This window comes from Vombatus ursinus, unplaced genomic scaffold (assembly GCF_900497805.2).
Source record: "Vombatus ursinus unplaced genomic scaffold, bare-nosed wombat genome assembly UNPS02008873.1, whole genome shotgun sequence".
NCBI classification, from domain to species: Eukaryota; Metazoa; Chordata; class Mammalia; order Diprotodontia; family Vombatidae; genus Vombatus; species Vombatus ursinus.
Genome location: NW_020948651.1, coordinates 20,047 through 30,914, shown reverse-complemented (window position 1 = coordinate 30,914; position 10,868 = coordinate 20,047). Strand labels below are relative to the sequence as shown.

The following is a 10,868-nucleotide window of genomic DNA, read 5'->3' as shown; positions in this document are numbered from 1 at the left end:
TTTCTTTCTTTCTTTCTTTCTTTCTTTCTTTCTTTCTTTCTTTCTTTCTTTTTTTTTATTATTCATATGAGATTCCACCGTTTCAAATTCCCAGAGATGTTACAAGTCCTGTAGCCCAATTCTTAGCATCCTGGCTCCCCCTGCGGCTCGAGATCTGGCTTCTTTCAGCCCAGAAATCCCTATCTCCCCTCATTTTTTTTCTTTCCAGCGTCGTATGGGTTCGGTTGTAAAATTATGGGTTTTGTTTCTCTTAACGCACTCCTCCCCCCACGTTTATACAAACAGCTAATTCCTCTGCAAACACCTTCAACACACGTGTTGAAAATAACGCTTCTGACTTGTTTGTTTTCTGATCCATTCCGCAGCAGTTTATAATGCATATACCCTTTCCAACTCTCTGAAGGATATCTGCTCAGGAGACCTTTGTCTTCTCTCCAGATGGAGAGGGATTAATCTTGTTGGGGAGACGGAGGGGAGAGGAGTTGAGGGACCTGAGGTGGGAGGCAACAGAGTTTCATAACATAGAGGAAGGTGACATTTAGAATCAAACCAGTCAAAGTTAGCAAACGACGTTTAAAATGTTTTATTTGTCTTCGCCTTTTTTCTTTTAAAAATATTTACAGATTTGAAATCCCCCTTTCGTACCTACTCATTTCTGGATGAGAGGAACTAGGAAGGGAATCTATACAATAGGCAAAAGCCAACAAGTGTCCTGCTTGGAAACATTATCTATATCTATATATCTATATGCAAGTTTATATATAGACTATAGATATATATGTATATAAAATCTTTAATTTTTCCCCTTCCAATTTTTTATCTGACGAAGCAGATCTGGACAAGATCCTTTGCCCCAGACTAGGGAAGTTTCTTCCCTCCCCTCCCAAAGAAAACCCCAATGTTTTAAAAGAAAATTAGGTTGTGTAGAAAGCAGGCGATCCGCCGTAAGAAGCACCTTTAAATACCCTATAATAATCAAATAAAAATAAGGAATGGAATCCATAAATAAGAAATAATTAATACACATGGTGTATTTCTTAATATTTAGAGAAGCATATTGCCTTCATTCCTATACAAATGGGGAAATGCGTCAATTTCAGAGGTCTGTTTCAACAGCAAAGAAGAAAGGAAATGGGAAGGAGAAAGGGCTTGAAATCTACAAGGGGGCGGTCAGGTCCGTTGGGGTTCAGTTTGGTCAGTAGTCAATTTTGTTGTACAGATTATACAGAGGTAAGGCTGACAGGTTGCTCCCCGGATAGTATAAAGGGGCCGGGAAGGCTATAGATCGGGGCACGGGCACCCGCAGGAGCGAATTATCTCTGAACACCAGCGGCATCCCCACCAGAGTCTGGGCCGAGGCGTGGGCCATATTGGCCGCCTCCAGTTCTGCAGAGAGCTGCCTCTTCCATTTGTTCCTCCGGTTCTGGAACCAAGTCTTCACCTGCGTTTCGGTGAGCTGCAGGCTGGAAGCAAGGCAAGCACGTTCCGAACTGCTCAGGTAGCGCTTCATATCAAACGTAGACTCGAGCTGGTACACCTGACTTCGCGAGAAGACGGTGCGGGTCTTCTTCTTGGCGGATCCAGCCTGCCGATCTCCTCCAGAATCCCGCGGCCGTTCTGCTCCAGGCGAGGGTGACCCGGTGTGGAAGTGTTTCTCTTTCTCTTCCTTAAAGTCTTGTTGGGGTTGGGAGAGGAAAGGAGTCCTGTCCGAACTCACTGATCCAGCAACTCCGCCGGCCTTTGAGTTACCTTTAATATAATAATAATGACGATTATGAAGAAGATCAGGACATTAAATCCATAAAGACCCTCAAAGAGCTCAAGGAATTGATTGAAAACGGGCCTACGGGTTGCAAGACTACCTAAGGTTTCTCACACCTCATCACATCGTCTCTTCCTCTAGCGCCCACTTCTACATAACACACGCGGTCCTGAACTGGGGAAGTTTCTTAGTTTGTTTGAAATAACCATCTAGTGAAGAAACATTTTAATGTGACACCCAAGAAAATTCAACGAAAAAACAAAATTCCTTTCAGTGGTTCTTGGTCCCAAAGACATTCCCTCTCTCTGTTCTGGTCTTTGTTAAATGATTTGTAGCAGCTGTACTCCACAATCAAGGCAGATGGGCAGCTGATGGAATTTATTAATAACGATAATGATAATAATAATAATAAGATTTCTCCTCTAAGATAACTGGATTTGCGGCTTTGTCCAGATCAGCATTTCGTAGAGCGTTTGTTCAGAAACCAGGCTAAAAACGAACGCTTCCTCACAACCACCTCCACCCCCCCTCCCCCGACACACACACACACATAGTCGTGGTAAAGACCAATCTTTGAAACGCACCCTTGTCAATCACCTCAAATTGCTAATCGCTCCGAAGAGCCAGGGGAAGGAGAGCAACACTCCTTTTTCTATAAAGAATTCAGCTGGCTTTGTCTATGACTGTCCAGAACAGGGGGGAAAATGTTCATTTTCTAAAAAGAAAAATAAAGAAAAGAAAAACTGTTTCTAGAAGACATTCCTCTACCTCTGATCGATCTTACTACCCTGACCTTCCTTTCCCTCCCCGCCCCCCTTTCGAAGTAACCTCCCAGAAATGTCACACAGCGGGTTCACTTTTGTCTCTTTCTCTATCCATCTCTCGTGTGGTGGGAACAGAGAACCCAGGACAGGTGGAGAGAGCTAGGGTTAAAGACTGGGAAAGGCTGCCGAGACCAATTCCCCGCCCTCCAACTGTCTGGGAACCATCAACCCTAGCCCTAGAGAAAAGAAAGAGATTCTGCCTGCCTCTCTCTCCTAGGCGCCCACTGCTCGGCTTTCTTTCCTGCTGTGCAGAAGAGAGCTGGTGTCAGAGAGCTACTTACTGAGACAAGTTAGTGTGAGGGGCTGATGGTGCTTGTGGCCCGACTCCTTCGGGCCATGCGAGTCCGGGCAGTAACAGCCAGAGTGCTTCCAGCCGTCGTCTGCCTCCTCTTCCTCCGAGGATACCGACAGACTTCTTTTCCTGTTCGCCCAGCCCGCGGCGCCCTTGGCCCCGATCTCCCTGGACTCCTCAGAGGGCCCGCTGCCCAGGATGGACTGGATAGTGAAGCTGGAGATGGGGGCGGTGGCTGGACAACATTTGCCAGAGTCTTCTTTGCTGCCCATCCTGGGTTCATAAGAAATAGCAGGAAATCAAGAAGTCCCTTTAGAGATGGTCTAGGTGGAAGGTGTTGGAGGGAAGGAGGGAGAAAGGGAGGGAGGGAAGGGAGGGGGAGAGGGGAAGGGGTGGGGGCGGGGGAGTCGGTTAACGCTGTCTTTTTCTATTCTGGGGTGGGGTGGGTAAAGGGGAAGGGGACAGGGAGGGGGAGACGTGGTTGTTTGCGTTTCTGTGCTGGCGAACGTTTTCCCTGGGCTTGCCCCGGTCCGAATGCCCCCTTCTCTCCAGTCTCTATTGATTTCCAGGCAGCTGGGTGGCGTCGTGGCTTCATTTGCATGAAGGTTACATCTATCGTGACCAATCACAGTGCTGCAAGCAGGTCCCGGAAATTTTCAAAAAATTCTAGACCCCCTATGTACCCCCACATCCTTCCCTTGCCAACTTTCCGATCTGGGGACCTGGGCAGATAAAGGTGGGGAGAATCTTTACAACTAATAGGGGGAGTCAGAGAAATTGGCTCTTCGCCTTCAGTGGCAGAAGAACTGGGTTTCCAAACCTTGTTGCTAATAGGAACCAAGAGGATGCTGGACACTTATGTTTGGTCCTGTGCACCGCCTTATTCCGCTTTTTCGAATCTTCGGGCTCTGCAGGCGGGGCTGGGGTGGGGGGAGCAGGGCGAAGGGGGAACTGTGTGTTCAGAAGGCCAGCTTGGGTTGCTCTGAACTGGGGCAGCAGTAACTGGAGCAGGGAGAGCAAAGGAGGGTTTGAGCTAATTCTTGCATCATAATCTTTTAGGTTTTTTTTTTTTTCTTTCCTTTCGGAAAACAGTACCCAGTATCACTCAGATTTCTGAGTCAGCCCCACCTTCGACGCTGGTGCAGACTTGAAAGTCAACGGGCTTTAAAGTTCCTGTCGTATTCCCCTGTCGTATTGGCACAACTATTGAACTCGGGATCCCGGGAAAAGAAAAAGAGGGGAAACCAGCGAGTAGGAGATCACAGAGTGAGCAGACTAGATCACCGTCATGGTTTTAAACGGCACCTCCTCAAGAAACCCCACGATTTCCGAATTCTAATGACAAGGAGTCGATATGATGTGGTAGGAAGCTTGTAAACCTGGCTTTAGTTCACGTTCTGTTACTAACTGGCTGTATGACCTTAGACATGGCCCTGAACCTCTTTGGATTTCCGTTTCCTAGTGCGTAAAAAAATAAAGATGTTGAACTAGATAAGAGAATCTTAATCAGCGTCTGTGAACTCGTTTTATTACTATTTTGATAATTCTATTTCAATATAGTTGGCTTCCTTTCTAATCCTATGTATTTTATTTTATGCAATTAAAATTCTAAAAAGGAGTCCATAGATTTCACAGACTTACCAAAAGGATTCATGAACAAAACAAGTTGAAACCCTGAACTAGATAATCTTAAAGGTTCCTTCCAGCTCTGTTCATTTATGAATCTAAAGGGGAAAAAAAACTTTTTAAACCCCAACCTAACCTAAGTTTTTACAACTCACAAACAGGCTCTTTTAGGGTGAGGTTTGCTTTCAAACCAGAAGGAAAATGGAAATTAATTTAATCCAATTCACCAATAATTTATTAAGTACCTTCTATAAACAAAGTTCAGTGTTTTAAAATAATTTGCTCTATTTGGGCTAACCCTCAACAGAGTTTGCTTCTTTGCTCAGTCTGGGTTAGAATATATTGGGATGCCACCACCCACCAAAGACATCACCTCTGCCAGAGGATGCCCCAGGCTCTGCTAGCTCTTAATTAAACATCCTTGATTTCATTAAATGTCCTATGGTATCTCCAGCCTTCACAATGACATGCCCTTTTCAGAACCACCAGAGTGCAGGATCCTGTAAGGTCTGCCAGCAAACAAAGTCTTCTCTTTGCTTGATTTAAAGTGAGAGAGGAAAAAGAGTGGTCTAGGAAAGCTCGACTGGAGAACCTGGCTTTCGCTGGAAAGGGAGTTCCCTCCAGATTTCCCCTAGTTACACATTCCCCTTACTGCTCCTAATTGTTGGTTTCCAATTTTTAGGCCAATATGCCTGTCCCACCTTGACCAGAGAAATCTCCCAGGTTATAGGGAGCAGCTAAGAAGGCAAAAGGGAATTGCCTTCTCTGGTGCCAAAAAATCCTGAGCCAGGACTCTGCAGAGAAGAAAGTAATCCTCCAGAGGAGGAGGGGAAAGCATGGGAGTTTACAGTCCTGCATACTAGTCCTTCTCCACAGAGTGAAGTCTGGATAGGCTGAAAGCAATTCAGCCCACATAGACTTGGGTGTATATTGAGAGGGGATCCATGGGGAGAGGGAAGCAGGGGATAAAGACACAAAAATGCTCTTCATTGAGACCCCTTTGAATTACCCCTTTCCCATCCTTCCTTCTCAAATATCAGTCCTTCATCATGAATTTAAAGGAGACAGTTCCTCCTTCGAGGAGAACTAGTAAAAGGGACTTGCTATTTGGTTCCTGAGATACGTGTCAAAAGGTAAAACAAGAGTTGTGCTGGGGGCATTGGAAATGCTGCCATGCATGCTGGGAGACCTAACCACCAGGGCATACTTTGGGGCAAGTCTTTGACATTATCTAAGTACAAGTATCAACTCTGAGACAAGTAGTTAGGAAACTGGCAGAGAGAAATTCCTTAACCCAGTTGAGCCTCAGTTTCCACATCAATAAATTGAAAACCACCATCACATTTATATAGCATTTTAATTTTTCCAAAACACTATCCTCACAACATTGAGACAGAATAACAGTATTGTACAACTTGCCTCACAGAGTTTAGCTAAAAAAACCGTAAAGCTCTATAGAAAGTGTTATGATCTTTTTTTTTACATGTACCAGAGATTTCATTTATGTAGCAAATTCCTGGTGAGAAACCTCCCTCTATCGATGCAGTTCTGCAACTAAGGTGCAATTTACAGTCTTAGAAAGTTGTCTGGGATATTAAAAAGGTTAAGGAACTTGCCCAGGGTATCAAAGGCAGGATTTGAACCCAGGTCATAGTGTAACAGAGTTAGAGTTTCAAGAGACCTGAGTAATCATGAAATCCAGCCCTTCATTTTGCAGAGGACAAAAGACCAGGGAGGTTGTCAACAAGCATTTTTAAGGTGTTTACTATAGGCCAGGAACTGTGCTAAACAAAAGGCAAAAAAAAAACAGTCCCTGCCCTCAAAGAGTTTACATTCCATTAGGAAGAAAACATGTAAACAACTAGATAGATGCAAGATACAAACCAACATAAGGTAATCTGAGAGAAAATGGCATTGGGAAATTGGGGGAGGAGACTAGGAAAGGCCTGCTGAAATAGAGAGAATTTGAGCTGAGACCTGAAGCAAACCAGGAAAATGAAGAAAAAGTAAAAAGGTAAAGCACCAGAGAGCATAAAATAGATTGTCTCATTTGAGGAATTGCAAATAGACCAGTGTTGCTAAAATGTAAAGTGTGTGAAGAAGAGGAAAGTATAATAAGACTGGAAAGGCTACAGCAAGCAGTCAGGTTCTGAGGAGCTCTAAATGCCAAACAATGCCAAAGAAGATTATATTTGATTCTGGGGCTAATGGGGAGTCATTACACCTCATTGAGGTTTTTTTCTTTTTGGATGAGGGTGGTGACATAATCAGACCTGTACTTTAGAAAAATCACCTTAGCAGCTTAATGGAGGATGGATTGGAGTGAGGAAAGATTGAGAGTGGAGAAAGGAAGACAATTAAAAGGCTTTTGAAATAGTGAGCTGAAGAAGTGATGAAGGTCAGAACCAAAGTTGTGGCTGTGGGAGCAGAGAGAAGAAATGTATTAGAGAGATGTTGTGAAGGCAGAAGTGAGAACATTGAGCAATGAATTGGATATATGGGGTGAATGAGAGTGAGTCATAGAGGATGGCCCTTCTTTTTCACCTGGCTATCCCTCATGCCTGGAATTCTCTCCTTCCTCATCTCCCTCCTGGCTTCCTCCAAGGTTCAACTAACTCCTACCTACTTTGAGAAACCTTCACCCATCCCTTGGAATGTTAGTACCCTTCCTCTAAGATTACCTCCAATTTTGCATTCATATATATGTATATATGTATATATATATATATATAATATCTTGTATGTATATAGCAAGGGCAGCTAGATGGCACAGTGAACAGAGCACTGGCCCTAGGATCAGAAGACCTAAGTTGACTGACTATTTTGGCATCTTTAACAGTATCAGGGTCATGGTAGAGAATGGCAGAGGCAAGATTCAAACCCAGGTCTTTCAGATTCTACCTTTATCATCATCATATCTCATGTCCTCCTCAGATCCTTCCTTCCATTATGATCACTGAATTGGGGACAAGCATATTTAATAAACACTTCTGGGAGTTTCCATTGGGTCTTGGGCCACACTGTCTCTTTCTTGCTCTCTGTCTCTCTGTGTCTCTCTCTCTCTGTCTCTCTCTCTTTCTCTCTCTGCAGTTGGGGTAAAGTGACTTGCCCAGGGTCACACAGCTAGTAAATGTCAAGTGTCTGGTCTGAGGCAGGAATTGAATTCAGGTCCTCCTAACTCCAGGGCTGGTGCTGTATCCACTGGACCACCTAGCTGCCTTATTTCTTGCCCTTTCTTAAAGAAAAAAAAAGCCCACTTCCCCAACTTGCTTGAAAGAAATCTAGGTAGGTGCATAAAGCAGACAGTTCCGATTCACTTGGTTGCGGCCACTAGGAGTCCTTCATAGGAAGAGAAAAAAAGAGATAGACAAGACAAGAGTAGGGGGGGAGGAGGAAGAGAGGGAGATAGGGAGGGAGACAGAGAGAGATAGAGAGAGACAGAGAGACAGAGACAGAGAGAGACAGAGAGAGAGAGTCAGAGACAGAAAGAGAGAGAGAACAGTAAGCTGGACAACAGAACAGTGCTCCAGTTCCTGCTCTGTCCTTAACTAGCTGGGCTAGTCATTTCATTCTGTTAGAGTAAATATGGTAGCTATTTGCCTAAAGCACAACACAGTGGACTAAAAGATCAGGTGCACTTTTTTGGGGGGGGTATTATTCTTTAGAAACTTTTCCTACGTTTAATGTCAGAAAATTCCACTCTCATTGACACTGGGCAGGGTTAGTATGATATATTGGAAATGTTCATTGGATGTGGAGAAAGAAACTTTGGGTTCTTATCTCAGTTTTTCTATTTACTACCTGTGATTCTTTAAGTCTGTTTTCTGTTTCTGGGCCTCAGTTTCCTTCTTGGTAAAATGAAAGGTTTGAACTAAAAGACCTCTAAAGTCCTCTCTGGCTTTAAAACCTATGAAAGTATATAAATTGAATTCATAACAGCAAAGGCTCCATACCAAGATAAACATAAGGGGTTATAAGCTTCAAATTTTTCCTATGAACTACACATGACTTGTCCTGGCTCTGACTTCCCCTGTCTTGGCCTCAGTTTTTCTCTTTATAAAATGAGGGAGTTTGACAAGACACTTTCTAAGGAGACTGTGTTCTACTGTGAATTCACTTGATTTCTGTAATACCCAAGGCTCAATTCCAAGTCAGTGACTAGCAATAGGTCTGATAGGGCATTGCAGTTTTGTAAGAATTTTCTGGAAAATAGAGAAGTGAGGGTTCCAAAGAGCAAACCCTGCAGCTATCTACATCACTCCCAGAGGATTCCAGATGTGCCCCAGGATCCCAGTAACCTTTTCCTTCAGGCACCTCCGTGCCCAGTAACACTAGCTGCTCAATTCAACCCAAAGAACCATGGTCTTAGAATAGAGATCATCCAGTCCAACATCCTCATTTTACAGAGAGGAAACTGAGACCCATGGAGGGGAGTTACTTTTTAAATATGACAGTGAGAGAAGACATCAGAATACCATGTGTATTCCTTCCATGAGCAAGAAGGGAGATTTGCAAAAATCTGATCACTTAGTCGACCAAGTAGAAACCAACCAGAGCCTATCATTTCTTTTTTTTATGTATATAAAAATGTGATTCTCTCCCCCTCCACCACCTCCCCAACAACTCTCCCTACTCCCCCAAATCAAATCAAGGGTGGGGAGAAAAATACAAATCAATACAGACAAATGTCAAGACGTTTTAAAATGACATTTTCATTAACTCCATCCACCATGTTATGCCTGGGATATTGAATAAAGTACTTATAATATAATTACCAGAGTGAAATGACGATGGCTGCCTGGACCAGAGGCATAATCTTTAACTACTTAACTCCTTGATAGACTCATTAATGGACTAATTGATTAGGAGTTGGGAAAGGGAAGCAGGAGGGGAAGGGATGAGGGTTTAGGGGTCTGTGCAGGCCAGACTTTGGCCAGTGAGGGGCAGGTGCTGTCCTGTTTTACCACATTAACCTTTTCAAGGCTCTGCGGCAGGGTCGAGACACATTACAAATGGTCAGCTTTAATCATGATGTCAGCTCATTAACCCGGAAAGACCCCTCACTGAAATACAATTTAGGAAATCGTCCTTCATTCAGGCTGGGCTCAGGCTCAGGGCCCCCACAGCCAGACTCCACCTAAGTTCTCGTCCATTGGCAGTTCTTATCCCCTCCTCTCTTCTCCTCCTCTCTCCCCTCCTTTTTTCTTCCTCTCCCTTCCTCTCCTCCCTTCCACTTCTCTTCCCATTCTGTTTGTCTCCTCTCATCTCTTTATTCTCTTTTTGTTTCCCTTTTTCCTTTCCACTCTTTGCCTCTCCTCTCTCAATTTCTCTCTTTATGTCTTCTCTAGCCTCAAAATCCCATCAACCCCATCCAATCTCACCATATTAATGGAAAAGGCTTCTCACCTGTGTAGGGGCAAGAAACAGTCTGCAGACTGACTGACTCACTCTTTCCTTCACCAAATTAGACAACCTGAGACATAAGTTTACCTTGTAGATATTATAAAAAGAAACCCTCAGATGTGACCACATTGAAGGATGGATCACCCCAGACAAGTACTATATTATTTAATTTAAAATTAAGCAGATACCATCAAAGGCTACTTTGCATTAAATTGGGTCATTGTATATATGTAGACATTCATATATGTTATTTGTAGATAAGAAGGCACAGCATAAGAAAGCGATGGAGTCAAAAGGAGAAGAAGAGAGGGAGCTAGGAGGAAGGTGGAAGAAAAGAAAGAAAAGAAAGGAAGGAAGGAAAAAGAGATAGGGTAGAGAAAGAAATTAGGAGAGACAAGGTAAAATGAAGGGGAGGATGAAAGAAGAAAGAAAAAGGGGTAAGAAAGAGGATGAGGGAGAAGATACAAAGCAGGGCAGGAAAAAATCTTAAAAAGAAGAAAGAAGGGTGGAAAGGAAGAAAGAGAAGAGAAAGGAGAGGATAGGAAGATAGGAAAGCGCAAATTAACAGGTGAAGATCAATATGGGGAAAGATGGTGGGGAGAGGAAGAAGGAAGAATGATGGATTTTCCATTGCATGAAATGGTTAAGAAAGCTGGCTGAAGAAAGCAGTAGGTGCGACAGGAACAGAGACCTAAAGTCAGGCTGCTGTGGAAGCCGAGGATGCCAAGTTCCCAGGTCCAGAAACTGCACAAGGTTTCATATGGCAAGGGAATGAGCTGCATCCCAGCATAAGGGCCTGAAGCTATGGAAAATTGGGGCTGAATTCTTGAAAATGTTCTGAGTCTTCTCTGATTTATCAGACCACTTATTCTTTATTCCTACCCCAGCCAACTCTCCCTTTCTCTTGACTAACTAGATTTAGTATGCATTGGGAAGAAAGAAAAAATTGGGGTCATTTCTT

General features: G+C 43.7%; 1 protein-coding gene across 1 annotated transcript; it reads right to left on the bottom strand.

Moving 5' to 3' along the window:
* Nucleotides 1–1,195: 1,195 nt before the first annotated feature.
* On the bottom strand, nt 1,196–3,150 carry LOC114034261 (homeobox protein HMX2-like). Its single transcript, XM_027849859.1, has 2 exons — nt 2,868–3,150; nt 1,196–1,749 (listed from the first exon to the last, which is right to left on the bottom strand). Exons 1-2 carry the CDS (start codon nt 3,148–3,150, stop codon nt 1,196–1,198), a joined length of 837 nt encoding a protein of 278 aa, XP_027705660.1.
* Nucleotides 3,151–10,868: the final 7,718 nt, after the last annotated feature.

Excerpts from the sequence above, each read along its gene's own strand:
- LOC114034261 (XM_027849859.1), bottom strand. The coding sequence starts at position 3,150 with ATGGGCAGCAAAGAAGACTCTGGCAAATGTTGTCCAGCCACCGCCCCC. Across the intron at positions 1,750-2,867 it reads CCTCACACTAACTTGTCTCA|GTAACTCAAAGGCCGGCGGA; the intron begins GTAAGTAGCTCT and ends ATTATATTAAAG.